The sequence below is a fragment of the Podarcis erhardii genome (assembly GCF_964252035.2).
Source record: "Podarcis erhardii genome assembly, chromosome: 5".
Lineage (NCBI taxonomy): Eukaryota > Metazoa > Chordata > Lepidosauria > Squamata > Lacertidae > Podarcis > Podarcis erhardii.
Window position 1 is genome coordinate 26,166,428 of NC_138509.1, and position 18,742 is coordinate 26,185,169.

The window sequence follows — 18,742 nt, forward strand, 5'->3', positions numbered from 1 at the left end:
TAATTAAAACTGTAAAACAGTAAATTTATTTTTTAAAACAGCAACAACAATCATTATACAGAGAGGCAAGATGGAGCCTAAATAAACACTGTATTGAGCATTCTCAACAGCTGCTATTCCATTCTTGGGAAGGCTATTTTGCAGTTCCCTTGGTTGTACTATTCCCTCAACACATTCCGTGAGAAGGATTCCCTAGTGGGCAAAACGCTTCATATGAATGGAGCCTTTAAAAAGGCAAAAGTTTGGGCAGATTTATTTCCGCAATCTCCTTTGGACTTACAATGGTTGTGATCAAAGTTGGCGTCGACAGAAGCTGCTTGATAATTCTGTATCTATCATAAAGGGGCTTCATCAGACTCCTATCTTGCTTGTTTCCCTGAAAAGAAATAAGAAGCAACACCATATTGACTCTGGCAAAACAAGATGTCTGTATTGTGCTGGGTGCCAAAGAAGAAGTGTTGTTGGTCCTAATCTATACGCTGCTTTATGTTTCTTTAGCAGTAGCAGGAGGGAAGTGTGACTCTGGCTTTAAAAAAAAAAACCACAAACGCACTTCGTGCCACTGCTTTTTTTTTTTTTTTGCAATAGGGATTTAAAAACGAGGAAGTAAATTCCTGGTTGGCTAACAATTTCACTGGAGCACCACGTTTGTGTTGAAGTTGGACTCCAGTAGTCCTGCAAAAACAGGTGTCCAGGAGTGCTAGGATCAAAATTGCCACTGTCTCTGTACACTCTTTGCCCCTGACAACTGCATGATCCATTGTCTCAAAATACTGGCACTGTTATGGCGCTGGGTGCTTGGTTTAGTGACTTGCTGTTGACTGTCAGTCAACATAAGGATTGTCAAGCCGCGGACTGTCCAGATATCTACCAACCTCTCCTTTGACATAATTGAGTCTTAGCACCACGATTAATTTCTGCCTCAAAATAATAGGAAAGAGGGACTCAAGCCAAGACAAAATGAGGTAATTACACTGAAAGAAGTCATACATTTTTGCCTGCTCCTGGTGGCTGAAAGGATTTCGTTTATGTCATATCCTCAAGATTGTCCATTCTTATGGAAGGCCTAGTGAAAATGCCAAGGCACCAACTATGCAGTTCTAGAAACCACATTATGGACAGTTACAATGTGAAGCAGTACAAGTAGGTTTGGCTCAAAGGTCATTTTGACAGACGTCCCATTCTGGGAAAGTTTAAAGGCACTGGTAACTGGAGAAGCTTGAGTAATTCAGTATCTGAGAATCCTCATTTGACCTGACCTGATCTGAACCTCGCAGACAAAGATGCAGATTGAAACTTAAGTTGTCTACCAGATTTTTAAACCGGATGTTCCAGTGGCTCAAAAACAGTAACAAAACATGTTTAAACATGCATATTTTGAAGAAAAAATACATTTGCAACTAAATGATTTAAACATGTAGCTAAATGCGAATTCGAGTGCAGATTTAAAAAATGAAGAACATCAGAAATGGGTTTGATTAGTGACACAGACCAGAAATAGACTGATTTGCCAATCCACATTTGCAACCTTCAGTTATGGTGTAATCCTCCATTTCCACAATATATAAGATCTATACATTCAGGGCAGCGACTACACAGACACAAAAGCCCAGCGTAATCAAAGACCAAGTGTAGACTTAAAAATCCCTCTACTGCAAACATCCCACCAGTTCAAGCATTGCAGCCAGATGAAACTCTCCCCCCTCTCCCTCCCCAGTGCTGTTCTGGGGGATCACCCCCCAACACCAACCCCAAGCCAACTGAAGGGGACAGGTGCAATGAGATAGCCCCATTGCCCAGGACTTCCACTAACATGGTGTGTTGGGTGAATCCCACCTTAAGTAAGATATGAACTTTGCTGTAGGATAAATGGAAAACCAAGAAGCAAATCCTTAAGGATATGATGCATGGGGAAACATGCAATAGTCAGGGTACTGGAAATGGGGGCTGAGAGGAAGAAAAACTGAGCAGATCTGGAAATGAACATATGAAGCTCCCTTATACTGAATCCTTATACAGTAATATCCAAGACCCCAGACAGGACGTTTCCGCAACCTGCAACCAGCAATCTTGGAACTGCAGAGGTCAGGGCCTTGACCTGGGACTTGCTCAGACAAGACATGTGTTCTCTCACTGAGCTATCTTCCAGCAAATAAGCTGAGGGCGGACCAAAGGAGAGGGGGAGGGAGACAGACTTTCTTTTTAGTCCAATTCAATTGATGTATAAGAAAGCAGGAAGTAAATATTTGCATCATTAGCCTCTTCAACCCTGATGCAGAGGCACTAGCAGTCTGATTGGTCCTAGAACAATAGGATCCAAAATGCAGCAGTATGATTGGATGGCAGGAACCACCCAATCATGCTCCAGATTGAAGTGAATCCACAACCTGATTGGCTTACAGTAGAATTCCGGAATTAGCCAATCATGTGCAGCCCATTGTGTAAATAATGTATATAAAGCAGATACTTTGAGGGGACTTCCATTCATTCCTCCTCACCACTATGAGCTGAATAAAGAGCATGAAATCACTTTGTGACTCTGAGTATATTTCACACGCTAAGGCAGCAAAGGGGCCAGCCCCACAGATCCACAAAGGTAAGTGGCTATTTCTGCTGCTAAAGCTGTAGTGCATAGCATACATAGCTCCAAAGCCAGCCACGGGAACCAAGTCTACAGCACCTACTGCTCAAGGTGGCAATTCAGCCCCAGGAAATACATGTGCAGAGTGTGTGCGGTTCCTGAGCCATTGACATATGCAGGTCTACCTTAGCATATGCTGGGAGACACCTAATTTCTCCTGCATGAGCATGCACAGGAAGAAGCTTGCTCTGTCCATCCATAAAGACACCAGTTTCTTTTGCTTTATTGTACTTTCTCTTTTCCCACACATAAATCTCCTGTTCTGAAAAGCTTTAACTAGAAAACATCTACACAGAATCAGAAAAGTCAGTTTTCCCTTCGCCAGGTTTTAAGTACCCATCAGGTTGCACACATAAAACTAGCTAATCACTAGGCAGAAGATTTCAATCCATTCTCTCCACTTCCATTTATACATTACATGTAGGAAAAGCAAGAAGGAACATGAAAAGATGCATTATATTCCACAGTCTAAAAGAAATCCATGCCTCTCCAATTTGGACATGTGCATGGACTTGTGCAGGCAGAAGTTGTACCAAAACACAATACACGTGGAATAATTACAGTTTGGCCTCAGCTTGTCCAAGTCTCAGTGAAAGAAATGTGACTTTGAGGCGTGACGAATATATGCACAACTGCACACATGCGCACATCGCCAAACCTGGAAACGTCATAAAAGACATCACTAAAAGGGCAGAATGGGGTGTTTCAATTGCATGAGTTTTCACACAAGCGTGCAATGACTCGGAATGGAACCCAGCGCAAATCGGGGGTTGCCTGTACTTGCAACTGACTTATTCCGTGTACTCAGCACAGCTTGTAACTGTAACATTAGCCCCAACAAACCTTAGCTAGATTAGGTCCTCTTCTTTCTGTGCTGTATAACCATCTGCAGGTTTCTGAATTATGCACAAAGCCTTGAAGACCCCTTAGAATAGTGGCTATATTTCAAAGTGATAAAGCTTACAGAGATGTTTTGATGAATCAGTCAAAGGTTCCTTGCTCCCTCCAGCACCAACAAGTGTTATTTGATATCCTACTCTTTGAGTTTTCTCTCTGATTCAGAAAGCACTGTGGGCCTTTCGATCTGTCTTCATGCAGGCATGTACCTAATTAGATTGAGTTAACCTGGAAGGCTCTCTGAAAACAAGCCCCAAAGCTGATGCTCATCAAATTTAATTTAATTATCATCCTGGGGGGGGGGGGGAATACAAATGCATTTGATTTTCTTTACTATCAATCTCCCATAAATTGTTTCAAGTAATCTCAGTTTACAACCTTATTGTACTTGACTCGTAAACTTGGGTCTCCACTGCAGGGTGGGGACCAAAGGTGGACAAACTACCCCAGAAGGAGCACAACGTGTTTCTCACCAGAGGTACTATGCTTCCTGACCAGAAGAGATCCTCCATCCTTGCTAGTGGAGTAACTTCAACCTTGTTTGCATGTGCCGCAGGCTGTCTGCACTGAATTTCAGACAAAGGGGACAAAGTTCTCTCCTGGTATCAGCCTTGGCTCTCGTGCAACATCTTTTCAGGCAACAGCTTACAGTACTGGGCAGAGATGAAAAAAACATCCACTCCCCAATCTTATTTTGCAGGTGCCATGTGAGCGCACACATTTAACTAATCCTAGACCAGTTACAGCTGCCTGAAAAGTTCTGCAATTTGTTTTAAACTTCTGAGGATTAACGGGGATAAACCAGCTTTCATATATATGCTTCTGACAGAGCTCATGATTTCTTGGTATAATTTTAAGTAGCCGAATTAAATTGTGGCCAGGGAGCAGGGTGGGGGATGGGGATGATAAGCAAGCAGAGCAAAAGCCGCTAAGGGTTGTTTTTGGATTTAATTTATGTACTGATTTATATGGGTGGTTTATAATCCACTCTTCATTAAAATCAATCCCAGAGCAGGGAAAATCATAAAAAATATATGCTACGTAATAAAATATAACAATCCGGAAAAAATCAAACCACTACAACAATAAATCAATTTTACATCACAGCACCACAAGAGTGACAAAGCATCTCCTACAATCACTGTAAGGATGGAAGTGAAATTTCATTCAGTTCTCATTTCAAAGGTGAACCTACCAAATTTGGTAGATTCTGAAACAATACACGATCCAAAACTCATCCACTGTTTGAAACTTCTCCGAATATTGCAATGCACTTCTTCAGCTTGTCCTCCATGAATTTGTCAAATTCTCTTTTCTAACCATCCAAGTGTCCATCACCACCACTTTTGGGAGAGAATGAATCCCTGTGCATCACAATGACACCCACACTGGACAAAGACTAACTCCATGTAGCTCACCCACTCAGGTCTCAGTAACACATGCCAGGTTGGCCCCCACATCCACGATTAAACCGTGGATGATAGATCCTTTATTTTGGATAGATCTGATGTATAATAACAACAGCCTAGGTTATGTTGGTAAGCAACTGAGCCAGACAAGTCAGGCTGAGATGGAAAAGGTTCACATTGCAGAGAAGTTCTCAAAACTGAATAAGTTAACTTAAAAACAAAGCTGATCTCCACTGGTGCTATGAGGCTGCATTCCCTTTCTAGGTGAGATTGCCTATCAGACCACAAACGACAACAACAACAAGAAGAGTTTGGATTTGATATCCCGCTTTATCACTACCCTAAGGAGTCTCAAAGCAGCTAACAATCTCATTTCCCTTCCTTCCCTACAACAAACACTCTGTGAGGTGAGTGGGGCTGAGAGACTTCAGAGAAGTGTGACTAGCCCAAGGTCCCCCAGCAGCTGCATGTGGAGGAGCAGGAACAAGCAGATTAGCCTAAACTGAGGGTCATGTAGTTACTGCCTAAAAATCATGATCATTGGATACCACCTTGGACATAAGGCAGGACACAAAAATGTCTTTTTAAAAACCCTTGGGGCTGATTTAAACATGGGAGCATCCACACAAAGACCACGGAGAAGCATCTTCCTGTGCAAATGCTTTATACAGCTGATGACACATTGATAAGCCTTGAGTCCGGTGCCCTGGAGTTCCTAAGTGAGCCACTGCTTTATGACAGTCTCCACATGGCCATCATCACAATTAAAACAGCCCTCATCCCTTGTTTTGAAGACATTGTGCCCAGTCCAGAAAAACAGAGATGTCCTTGTCCCACTGATTTCAGTGGGACACTATCTCTGGACTGAGCCTGTTATTTTTGCCTGTATCATTTGTCTAAGACCAGAGAGCTTACGAACAACACACACAAGGCCTAAAGTCTTAAGACACATGCTTCCTAATTACGTTATTGACATATAAACGAGGCCCATCATGGTCTTCCCTCTGTCAACTGACATCTAGCAACCATTCCACCAGGCTGTGGCAGAGCAAGAGGTGGGAAGCAAGGACACTCCATCAGTTCAGCTGAGAGACTAGATCCATCAAGATGTTGTCACCCAATAGCAGCCAATCTATCTGGCTACAGGGGGGAGATGGTGGGCAGGGCTGTTTAGCTGAGAGACCAGCTCCAACTGGCTCCTCCTCTTCTTGAGGTGTTTATATTCCTATAGGTGGCCATTACAAGAACTACTCTGTATTCTTAAAAATGGATGTCTAAGCTGACTTGTTTTGCTCATCCCTCCTCATTGCCTTTTCCTTTTGTGTTATGTTCTATAGACTGCAGTCTTGCAAATACAGGACTGTTTTGTTTTTATCTTGCCTAAGCTGCTCAGGCAGCATCTTTCTGCTGAAGAGTGATGCAAAAAAAGGTTTTTTAAAAATATATATATAGACAACTCTCCCCCAATCTAAACATTAGTGTTCTATTGCACACCTCTCATTCCTAGTGGAAGTTTCATGAAACATACTGACCAGGAACTGCACCTTTTCTCTGAACAGCCTATCACTTCTTTGTCTATCCAAGACTTCCTAAAGACATTATTTGTAAAGGAGGAACGGTATCTCCCCCTGCAGTTTTCGTATAAATCTACTAAACTGTTTCATTTAACTCTTCTAAACTGTTGGTGGCAAAACGTGGAGCTACACTGAAGGGGTGGGACAGCAATGCATGGAAACTGCCACTGCCTTTTTGATGGCTTGGCACATGACAAACAGGCCCAACAGTTCAGGAGCTGAACTTGGCTTGAGGCTGCGCAAATAGAAATACCGTACAAGAGCCGTGTTACCTTAACGTTCTCGGGGATATGGAGCTGCTGTCGCTTCTCGTTCAGTCGTTTCATCACGGCATCCATGGTTTCTTCTACGGAGGGGCTCGGGGGAGCTCCAGCTGTGTCCTGCTTCACAGTCTCTTTGGAGCTCTCCTGATGAAGGTTCCTTTGAGTGGCTTTGAGGGGGCAGCTTTGTTCTTCTGACAGTTTGAGTTTCAGCTCTGGGAGGAAAATTCCCAGGATACGAATGAGCAACCACTCACAACACATTCCTTCTGCCACCACAAAATGTGCACACACACACACACACACACACCCCATCACCACACTGAGCTGGATTGCTCACATACAACCCTTACAGGTGACCCATAGAGTTAAATGCAATCCCCCATTCATATATAAAGGTAAAGGGACACCTGACCATTAGGTCCAGTCGTGACCGACTCTGGGGTTGCGGCGCTCATCTCACTTTATTGGCCGAGGGAGCCGGCGTACAGCTTCCGGGTCATGTGGCCAGCATGACTAAGCCGCTTCTGGCGAACCAGAGCAGCACATGGAAACGCCGTTTACCTTCCCGCTGGAGTGGTTCCTATTTATCTACTTGCACTTTGACGTGCTTTTGAACTGCTAGGTTGGCAGGAGCTGGGACCGAGCAACGGGAGCTCACCCCGTCACAGGGATTCGAACTGCCGACCTTCTGATCGGCAAGTCCTAGGCTCTGTGGTTTAACCCATAGTGCCACCTGCGTCCCTCTGTCCATATATGGCAGCTCACAAAACGTGTGTTAAAACTCCTGGTTTTAAGAACCTAAAAAGATCCCTGCTGATTCAAATCAAAGTCCAGAATCCTGTTCTCACAATGGCTACCCATTTGCTTACTGCATTTGGGAACCCTCCTCCTCATTCTGCTTCTGAGTGTGGCCCTGGATCCTTGCTCCCACATCCTGCCCTTGCGACATGCCTCTGATGCGTCGACATCAGTAGACTAAAACAGACTTAAATCACTCCAGCTTCCCACAGGAAGCTCTGCATCTGAATTCCACCTGCTGTGGCCATTCTGAACTTTGCACATGCCTTCATAATAATGGTAATACAATGGTACCTCGGGTTAAGTACTTAATTCGTTCCAGATTTCTGTTTTTAACCTGAAACTGTTCTTAACCTGAAGCACCACTTTAGGTAATGGGGCTTCCTGCTGCTGCTGTGCCGCCGGAGCACGATTTCTGTTCTCATCCTGAAGCAAAGTTCTTAACCCGAGGTACTATTTCTGTGTTAGCGGAGTCTGTAACCTGAAGCGTATGTAACCTGAAGCGTCTGTAACCCGAGGTGCCACTGTACGATGATTAGGTTACTTGTCCTGATTTATTCCACTTTGCATTTTGCAAAAAAACCAAAAAACCAACCTCATCTGTCTCATCCTGCAGCATAACCCTCATTCTTAATTGAAGAAAAAGTATGAAGTGGACGTGATTTCCTTCTGGTTGGGATACAGCTTATAATGGAAGCGTAAGAAACTCACACTCAAGGGAATATCCGACACTCACAACTTAACAGAATGGGGGGAAATTAAGTGTTTTAAGCAGTTTGTTAACACAGGATCAAACGCATCACTTAACTATGAGTGTGTAAAAGGTATCAGTGTAATGAAGCTATTAGCTCAGCATTAACTTCATTAGTGTTGCACTCTGTGGCACTGAGAGACGCTGCTATTTAAAATTACAGGAAAAGGGATGGAATCTAGCAAGCATGATTTCCATTCAAGCCCCATTCATTTCATTGAGGCTTCCACAGGAACAGCTCCTGGCAGACTGCACTTTACAGGGCAAATCTACACTGCCAGCTTACACAAGGCTTAACCAACTTCCTTCTCCCTAGAGAAAACTGAGGACTAGGGTAGTGGGGCTGGGGTATTGCTACAGTTCCTAGGATGCTTTCAGGGAGGTGATGGCTGTTAAGGCTTGGGTAAAACCAGTTTTGTGTATTCTATAGCAGTCCTATGCACCTCTCCCAGATGTTGCAGGACTACAACTCCCATCATCCCTGAACTTTGTCCATGCTGGTGGGGGATTATGGGAACTAAAGTCCAACAACTGTCCACTCCTGCTCTTAGGAAATTACGGTAGTTGCTTTTCTGGTAAGGTTCAAGACAATATTAAATATTGGATTTTCAGGATCTAGCTGAATTTGACCCTCCTTCAAGCCCTGGTGAGAAATGACTCCGAGTGCTAAAATAATAATAATAATAATAATAATAATAATAATAATAATAATAATATGTTATTTATACCCCGCCCATCTGGCTGAGTCTCCCCAGCCACTCTGGGCGGCTCCCAATCAGATGTTAAAAACAGTCACAGCATTAAATATTAAAAACTTCCCTAAACTTCCCTAAGAAGCATTTTTCCCCATGTGTCTTCCACCAGATTTATTGGTGAAAGAGAAATGACCTATCCTACAGACTGCAGCTGATAGTTGTGTGTACCTTTAAGCTGTTTCCGACTTTTGGCCAAGTCGTTCATCCATTTCATTACTTCGGGATTCGATATTTTGTCAGCGTGAGAAGGCTGGACAGGAAAGAACAAGGGGAAAACCAGGTGGTTAGACTGTGGCTGTTGTTATTCATACAGCTCTCATTATTAATGGGCAAAGTTGCCCACATACATTCTGCATTTATTAATCCAGAATATATAATGTTCCAGCTGACATCTGGATTGTGGTCCAGGCTGGGTCAAAAGTAACTTGACTGCCAAACTCTGTTATACACTGATGGCATCCAAACCCCACTAGAGTCTAAATGGCAAAAATGACTTACCTGCCCTTTCACCAGCCTCTATAATAAGACTGCACATTGCTGCTCCCTAACCTTGCTAGTGCCCAGGTGACTACTGGCTCTTTTTGCTTAACGTGGCAAGTGTATCTGATAACCAGCACCTGAGTATTTGTGACATCATTGCTTAACTAGCCCAGACCTTTATGAGGTCACTTGTAGTTATGAGGTCACTTGCAGCCATCAACACTAGTGACTACCATGTCTCTCACCAACATAAATACTAGTAAAGCAGATTTGCATCTGCTTTGGACCCAGGAAACAACAAGAAAGAAACATAATTTAATCCAGGCACATAAACACTGTGACCCAGCAAGTCAAATGCAGTCTCATCCACCTCATCAAACACCACAGAAACAAGGTAGTTTCTCACCCGATAATTCTTCTCTTGCTCAAATTTTTCTTCATATTTCCTGATTTTCCTCTTAAGACTTTGCAGGTGCTTTGTGAGTTGTGCTATCGTCTGTGGCTCTTTGCAGTCATCACAGCTACCTCTGGAAGAACTTCTTGGCCTACAAAGGTAGAAGTTACGAAAATGTCCTAAATGTGAAATTGCTTTGCAGGATTAGGTCTACAACTGCAATGGAGTGATGGGACTCTAGTGGAGGTGGGGGGGGGTTAGACCATGAAGGAGGGTGATGGGGGAGGGATAATAACAGAGAGAAGGAGAAACGGAGGAGTGGTCTGGCCTGGTCTGGCCTGCTTGTTCCTTGAAAAGCTATGGAATCTGCTGAAAGCAGGAAGTGAAGCTTTTCATGGAAATGAGGACAGTCACCTGCTAATGTCTACACATCAAGCTGCTGTTAAAGACACATAGCCACAGTGCTTAGTTCAGAAGTTGACAACCCCATTCACCAATTGGGCAGGTCTGCTTTAAATCCCAGAAGTCCACCTGGCACCATGACGTTTATACTGTTCAAGGGTGTGGTTAGCAAAACAAGGGCTGGAGTTGGAAACCTCTTTCTATGTGTGTCTGTGCTGGGACAGAAGAAAGGAATACAGTGGGGATGGGAACCTGTGACCTTCCAGAGGTTACTGATGAGAGGTTACTCTCATTGTCCCTGACCATTGGCCTGTCAGGAGCTCATCCTACACTCGAGTAGGACCCTGGTAGAGTCACATGCCTGACTGGCATGTTCTCCCCCTCCTGGTCATTCATTCGGGAGCTTCAAAAGCTTTCTTCAGCCCGAACATCCAAGTGACCAATGCCAACAGACATCAGCACACTTAGGGATCCACAGAGTCTTTGCAGCTTGCGTAACAGACCTCAGCAACTCAGCATTTTGGCTGATCTACTTTATTTATGTATAAACACACACAAAGCACTGCAACATGGCTCCCTCTCTCTCGAGCATCAGACAGCAAAGATAAAGAACATAGGACACTAGTCCCACTTCACAGAACTCAGTAACACAAACATCCTGTCTCCGTCACTTCCCACTTTGTGGAGTCAAAACATACACCGTTATGAGATAGAAAAAAATCCCATGACTGCAATCATGGAGCAGGAATTCTAACATGGCCATGCTGGCTGAGGAAGATGGGGATTTGGAGGGCACCAGGTCCCCCCACCCCTGCACTGAAGAATCAGGAAAGTGAAGAGGAATAACACAGAGCATAAGACAGAAGGGTGATCTCCACTTGATCCAACATTGGCCCTCAGTTGGCTAGAGCGATGGGGATGCCCAGGAAGGGGAACAAATGATCAGTCCAGGGCTCCCAAGCAGTATCTGAAAGCACCTAAGATTTTTAAAGGGACTGCTCAGACATGTGGCAGTGCTATTCTCAGATTAGATTGGCAGAGGGACAGTATTTAAGGGTCATCAATGTATATTTAAATTTGTTTTTAAGAGTTTGTTTATTTAATTAAAAACAAACCAAAACACCAATTCTCCCAATATTATTATTTCACTTCCTCTTGAGAGAACCCAGCTCTCCCTTTTGCATCCTAGGCCAAGTTCGTTTGCACTGCATGCCTCTTGCATACTCACCATACAACAGATAAAAATAGGAATACATTTTATAACATCTCTGCTCTTTTACCATGAACCTCTGTCTCAGCCCCACAGTTCTGATGCTTCTATTCAACCTGGTCCATGATGTATCCTTTTACTCTGCAATAGCCTGCCTACCATAGATCGAAAGTAACAACACTGACTTCCATTACAGGGTTATTATAAAGATTTCACCTAGATAATGTATATGAAGCACTTGGGACACTTGAAAGTGTTATGCAAATATATTACGTATTATCAGTGCTTTTTTTTCTATTTTAAAAAATGTTTAGGGGTACTCTCATTTTCCTACTCATATTGAAATACTGCCCCTCAATGAGACCAAACTTAGATTCACAAAATGTTTAGGGGTGTGCGTCCCCCCCGAAAAAGCACTGCATATTATTATTATTATTAGCCAAGATTATGCTTGTGGCACAATTAAGCTCATCTATTTTATCTTTAAATAAATGGCTGCTATCAGCCGTTCAAAATATATCTCAGCAGTGTGCGTGTGTGTGTGCACAGAGTAATTGCACTGTAGCTGAGCATTTGTGGGGCTAGCCGTACTCCAAACCTAGACCTGTTTAAGTTATTACCTTTCCCCAGAGAACACTGGGAATTGAGGTTCTGTGAGCAGGGGGCTAACAAAATTCTCACCACCTATACCAAACTACAATTCCCAGGGTTATTTGGAGGAAGTTTCCACTTGTTTCACTCTGGGAAGGGTTATCGTATCGTAGAGTTGGCAGGGACCATGTGGGTCATCTAATACAACCCTCTGCAATGCAAGAATCTTTTGCCCAAGGTGGGGCCCGAACCCACAACCCTGATATTAAGAGTCTCATGCTGAGCTATCCCCACATCATTATCATTTGGTGTTTGCTATTTAATAGGTGGGAGGAAAGCATCAGATATATATTAGAGAGAATATATATATGCCACGCAGAGGCAGCCCTGGGAAATAAACCATGTCTTAGCTTACATCATGAACAGTTGAGCACTTGGTGGAGAAGGAGCTGATTCAGGGTCTAAATTAAATCTCTGGCTTTGGCTAAAAATAGAGCAGCGAGGAGACAGCAGAGGATTATCTCCATCAGTAATGTGATACAGCAGCCTGCTGGTCCCTAAGGAATGGTGGTCTTCATGTCCATTGTCTGCATCTGCCTGGCCCTCTTTGTAGACTTGTGCAGGCTCTGCAATGACAAGATGAATTTAACAGGCATTTAGAAGGGTAAAGCTCATTAGCTGCACACGTTAAAAGAGCCTCCAGTGCTCCCTGGAGAAAGTTGTGACATGACATAGCGGAAAAGGGATGTAAGCATATAGCAAGAGAAGGTTGTGCACATCAAAAATAGTTTAAAAGAAAAACTTTAAAACTGACATCCTAACAAACTTACCGGAAGTCCTAAGGAACCTAGTGGTATCTAATTCTGAGTTAACATGCATAGGGCAAAGCCACATGGTAAATATTGGAAGAATAAATTGCCAGTTGCATGCAAAGGTGCTGCTTGGCTAAAGAGACTGAGGAACGGCCATCCCTCAGTGGACTGGAGTCAGGGTTAACATGAATGAAACTTACTAGCAGCAGTAAGGCATAAGTGAATAAATCTTTCTATTACACTTCCTGAGATAATCGTTTTCTCGCACTCTTAAAATACTATGTGTTCATGAATCCTGACGCGACACTAAAATGGTTATATGCTAGCTATATTAGGCAGTCCTTGGGCCTAAGTAGCTCCCTATAAAGAGATGAATGGGACTGCCTACATCCACCAAAGAACCTCTAAAGTAGGGTTGCCAAATTTTGAAGAGCAAAAAAGAGGGCACATTTGCCGACTTCTTCTTTTAACTAGGGATCACTATTATGACTACCCATGAAAAGGAGGACATGCCCTGGAAAAAAAAGGGCAACCCTACTTTAAAATGGGTTGTATGACTCTTTTCAAAATATTACAAAACATCAAACAAATGAGCTGTGTAATAATAAAATGGGGGGGGGGCTTTTTACCCCTATCAGTTTCTTTCAGAGCACGCAAAGCCTAATTTTTATCTAAAGTTAAAACAGCTGGATCAAAACCATTTATTAGGCTAAATAGATGGCATTTGCAATACATGTATTTAGTAGTAGTAGTATTTATTAGATTTTTATTGCACCCTTCCTCCCAGTAGCCCATAGTGGCAAACAACAAAACAAACTCGCTCTCTCGCTCTCTGTCTATATATATATATAAGGATTAAAGAGCTTGCGAGCTTCTAATAAATCTCTTTAAAGGGGGGAAAACAAACACTAATGAATAGTGCTGCATTCTGGCAGACATCATGAGGAGCGAATCTGACCTAGTTTTCTTTCCCCTGACTTCTAAACTGTATTGACTGACAGCTTCTATAATTTATGATCATGGATCAATCACCACTCACACAATCAACCCAGGATAGATTTTATATTTACATTAAAAAGAAAGGGCAAGTTTTCCTTTTCATATAAAGACTGCCTATTGTTAACATTCTAGCTGGTCTTTAAAAGATGGACTATGGGGTGAACCAGCACTTTGACACTTGGGGTGCATATGTATTTTCCTGGGAAACTATGCTTGTGTGTTTAATCATAAACAGATCCATACACCTGAGACGAGAGATAAGTGAGCTAAGACCTGTAGGAGCAGTTTGTACACTATGCATAGGAAATAACAGGGACACAATATTGACATTACAGAACAACACATCATGGAGGCCTGAATCCAGAGATTATTGCTATTCTCTCCACCAAACAGATGCTCCACATTTCAGTTTGGTCATTCAAAGGTGGAGAGGGAGAGGGAGAAGGAAAAAGAGGGTACTTGGAATCAACCCCCCTTTCGACACACACAAAGCTGATAGCACCGTGGTTATGCACACATCTGTGCTTCAATACATTTGAACGCCCAAGTTCAGCAAGGAACCACAGTGTAAGCAGCATTGCAGTTTCCTACCCAGTAGTACCTTTGCACCTGTGCAGGGTTCGGTCCAGAAGAGGGTCCACAGACAGACACTCATTTGTCTGCACAAGGCAACCTTGCTGCATTGTGAGCTGTGCTCTGCTTTACATGCATTCTTAGGTAAGAACTTTTATTTTGCCTGCTCAGCTTTTAATCCTCTGCAGCCAAAAGCACCTCACCAGACAAGCCAGAATGGGACACCTCTCCTGCTTCTGCAGTCCCAAGAAAGGGATGTTGAGTTTCGCCAGCACATGTGATTGTGGATTTACAATCCGCCTGTGGCTAACCTGTGGCCCTCCAGAGGTTGTGGAGTTCCAACTGCCATCAGCCATGTTGGGAGTTGCAATCCAGCGTGAAGCGGACTTTCAGCCAGACCTTTGGCTGAAAGATCTGGGAATTATGCAACTGCAGAATAGTTGCTGTGAGCTGTACACAATGTAGATGCTGCATGACAACCACTTTAAACCGCTCTGTGGGGTGAGACAAAAGCAGTTGCCCCACGGAGGCAGTCCATGCAGGTAATATTTTATGGAAGCCTAACATATGCTCCAGCCATAAATCTGCTTCTTCAAATAGGTTTGTGATCAGAACATGTACAGAGAAAGCAGGTCTTCCACAACAGGCTCCCCACATGGTTGAATTCACCCTGCCAGCCACACACAATGACCTGCCGGCATCTGACAACCGCCCTGTTATTGCAGAACAAGGCTGGAAGCAAAACCAAGCATACGTGACTGATAACTGAACAACAAGATCATTTGCAAGCTGTGCAGCTCTGTATTAAGGCGAGGCTAATCAGGTTGGGGCAAAGGGAGGAATTGGCTTCTTATGACAAATATTGTACCCTCACTTTTGTATATTCACATGACTTTGCTTAACTGATTTAATGCCCGGCCCTAAGTTTGGTTCAAGTGGCAAACAAATGCTTAGGGTGAAATCAACTCCCTCAGCACAATGGCCACAAGCCATTTTGTTACGCTCCAAATATACGAAGATCAAGATTGGGGTCATTTTCCTTTATTTTATATATCCTGAACTTTGATGCAAAGCTTTTCCAGTGAGATCTGTGCCTCCTAGCTCATGAACAAGAGAAGTCCACAATTCTCAAAACAGGGAAGTGCAGGGAAGTTGCGGGTGGCCAGGGGGAAAATAAAATCCTTCTAGTTCCAGTGCAACTTAAGAATAACTTACAAATGTACTAGCCCTGGAACAATGATCCTCATGGACACGAGAGAATGAATTCAGGGAAGATGTGCATTGGCTGCTTTTGAATGTGTGCGTGCTGGAGCAGCCAACAGCCTACCCTCCAAATGTTGTTGAACTACAACTCCCATCATCCCCAGTCAGCATGGCCAATAGTTAGAGCTATAGTCCAACATCTGGGCAGCATTACATGGGCTATGCCTGGTGTGTGGACTGAATTTTGCCGTATCGGAGGAAGGCCGACCTTGAGCACGGAGGACGGTAGCTTCTTTCTTTCATCTCAAATTGATCTACTCAGCAATTTTAAAAGCAGAGTGGCTTGGGTCTCTTTTATATATCTTAAACCAAGACAAAATAGGGGATGCTGACGGAAGCAGCTGGATGCATCTTCCATTCTTTGACTTAATTGGGGCACATCTAATGAGGATCTCTCTAGCCCTCGAGAGCTATAGAGTTTTTGCACCAGTGGCTTTTAAGAATGTGAAATGCATCTCAAAAGGTAGAACTGCCAAACTAATTTGAGAGATTCTTAGAAAGAGATGGGTTAGCCTCTGCAAAATGACCGAGAATAAAAAGCTTTTGAAATAAGCTCTTTTGCTACAGTCACTTTATTTATCTATAAAAATTACCTTGGGATTAGGCCATGTAATACTGACCCATTTGCCTTAATGGAGACCACACACGGTCTGCAGATTTTAAGCTTGCCTATAACTCATCTGCTTGCTATACTGGTCTTGCTAACTATGACCCACTTTCATGCACAGTGATTTGCCTTCTGCCTGAACCCAGGAATCCATCTCATGCCATCTGCGTGATTACAAGCTCTGAATTGACAGAAAAGAATCCCAAGCTTCAAATCCATTTATTTCCAACAGTTGATTTTGAGCAAGAGAGGAAAGGGAAGGAATGAACAAAAAAAAAAGGATGCACACATAAAAATAGTATGTTTGATGAGCAAGTCATTGGTGATGAAAATTAATGTGTGGCTTTTAAGTCTTCCACTTGCTCTGCTCAGGCAATCAATCTGCAATCAATAACAGAATGGGGAAATCAACAATGGCCTGGCAAAAGTGTGCGAGTGTGTGTGTTGGAGTTGGGGGAACACAGGCAACAGACTAACAGTCACTGAAAAAGAGCACATGTTAGCACAATCCTAACAGCAGAACATATCAGAAGTGAAATGGCTGGAAACCTACAAAAACCACTTTTGTGTGAAAATGAAGGAACTGGCCAAATTTAAGACAGTGCTCTTCCCCAAAGTAATCAGTATTTATATGAATCAAAACACAAACAAAATGGCATTTGGCTTTCCTTCATTTCTCCTCTCACAATCGTGTGTGTGTGTGTGTGTGTGTGTGTGTGTGTGTGACTGTATTAACTTTTATTTAATCAATAATAATAATAATAATAATAATAATAATAATAATAATAAACACTTGTGCCCCCAAATTATGCCTCAGCCCTCCATGCTGTTTGAAGGGGGGGGGCTGCAATTTATTAGGTCACGATGTATGCCACTGAGTTGCCTCTATAATCAGAAACAAGGACAGCCCATTAACAAAGACCTTCTCTTACCTCCACAACTCTCCCCATCAACTTGCACACTGCTGGTTGGGATCAATGAAGCGACTGGGTCTTTTGAAGCCGGCAGCTGTGGTGTTTCTTCCTGGTTCGGCAGAAATGCAGAGCAGAGGTCAGTTTCAAGGGCTTGCAGCTTCAGCAAAGAATTCTGCAGGCAAAAACAGAACATTGGGATAGATGGAGAGCGAAGGAATGGCAAGGATCAAGTCTTCAGCTCCTTGGGGCTGTCTGCAGGAAAGGCTGCTCCTCCTCGCAGCTCAGGAAAAGTGAATTAACTGCTTAGACATGCCATACTCCTTATGCGCCTTCGTTTCCTCCATCTATTTAACTGATCTGGCTTATTTATGACACAAGGGAAAGATCATCTCATCAGCAAAAAAGAAGAAAAGATTTGTTCCTGAAAGCCAGTCTGAGAAGCTGGAGGCTTTGCTCTCGGAGCAAAAAATGCCATGTAAGGATTTCACAGGTTGTGCTGATTGCGGGGCCCGGTGGCATTAAGCCCCTCCCCCTTTTCCATTCATAAAAAAAGGGGGAGAATAAAATCCCTCCATAGAATATTGTGCAGTACATTGCAGAAAGCAAAGGGTTACATTTCTAGGCTCCTCTTTGTTTTTCTTTTCTTTTCTTTTTTGGAAAAGAGGGTTGGCTTTTCATTTTCCATCCTGCGCCAGGGCAAAATTAACAGATCTTTGTCATTCGCTGCAAACAAATCAATGACGGCAAAGGCTCTTTATCTCTTAGCAGCTCCTCCAGCTCCTGTTTCACGCTTGATCCATTTCTCATTCCCAGTCTTGAATACAGAGTGCAATATTCTAGCCGCATAATCTGATACAAGCATCTTGCTGGGACGCAAGCATTCCCACAGCCCTAATCATTCATGGACCGAGGAGGTGATGGAAGTCCGTGTGAAGGCCATGAAAGTACAATTTCTCCCCCCACACCCCCAAATGCAGGGCAGAATGCAAAAGAGTTCACACCCTCTGAGCAGGTAACAATCCAAGATAAAGCAAAATGAGGAGAGCTTGTCAACGCTAAGGCATAAACGAGCATTGCTCCAAAAACGTGTGACCTCATATTTCTACAGCTTACATTTGATTTTAATTTGATTGATTGATTGATTGATTTGCATTCATACCCCAACTCTACAGAGCTCAAGGTAGCAACCACAGTTCTTGGCTTCCCGGTTTTACACTCACAACAACCCTACCAGAAACGTTAAGCTGAAAGACAGTGACTGACCCAAGATCACCCAGGGAGCTTCACAGCTGAGTGGGGGCTTGAACCCTTGTCTCCCAAGGCCCTCATCCAGCAATCTAACCCCTATACCACACTGGCTCTTAAACTGCAGACAGGCAAGTGACAGCCCAGGGAGAGGGGTACAGGAG

At 43.3% G+C, this 18,742-nt stretch overlaps 1 protein-coding gene across 13 annotated transcripts in view; it reads right to left on the bottom strand.

Annotated features, from left to right (window-relative positions):
* FAM13C (family with sequence similarity 13 member C) overlaps nucleotides 1-18,742 on the bottom strand; it is a gene marked incomplete at its 3' end in the record, with an annotated part of 74,216 nt that overhangs the window by 10,290 nt on the left and 45,184 nt on the right. For 12 of the 13 annotated variants that reach the window (XR_014156383.1, XR_014156384.1, XR_014156385.1 and 9 more), the window contains 6 exons: nucleotides 17,352-17,505; nucleotides 12,581-12,791; nucleotides 9,975-10,113; nucleotides 9,257-9,338; nucleotides 6,794-6,996; nucleotides 281-376 (listed from right to left, as the gene is read on the bottom strand). Coding sequence is in view for 8 of the 13 variants with exons in the window: in XM_081861210.1 (XP_081717336.1) it covers nucleotides 281-376; nucleotides 6,794-6,996; nucleotides 9,257-9,338; nucleotides 9,975-10,113; nucleotides 12,581-12,791; nucleotides 17,352-17,505 (885 nt within the window). The remainder of the gene's footprint in view (nucleotides 1-280; nucleotides 377-6,793; nucleotides 6,997-9,256; nucleotides 9,339-9,974; nucleotides 10,114-12,580; nucleotides 12,792-17,351; nucleotides 17,506-18,742) is intronic. The other variant, XM_081861208.1, reaches the window with a different exon arrangement.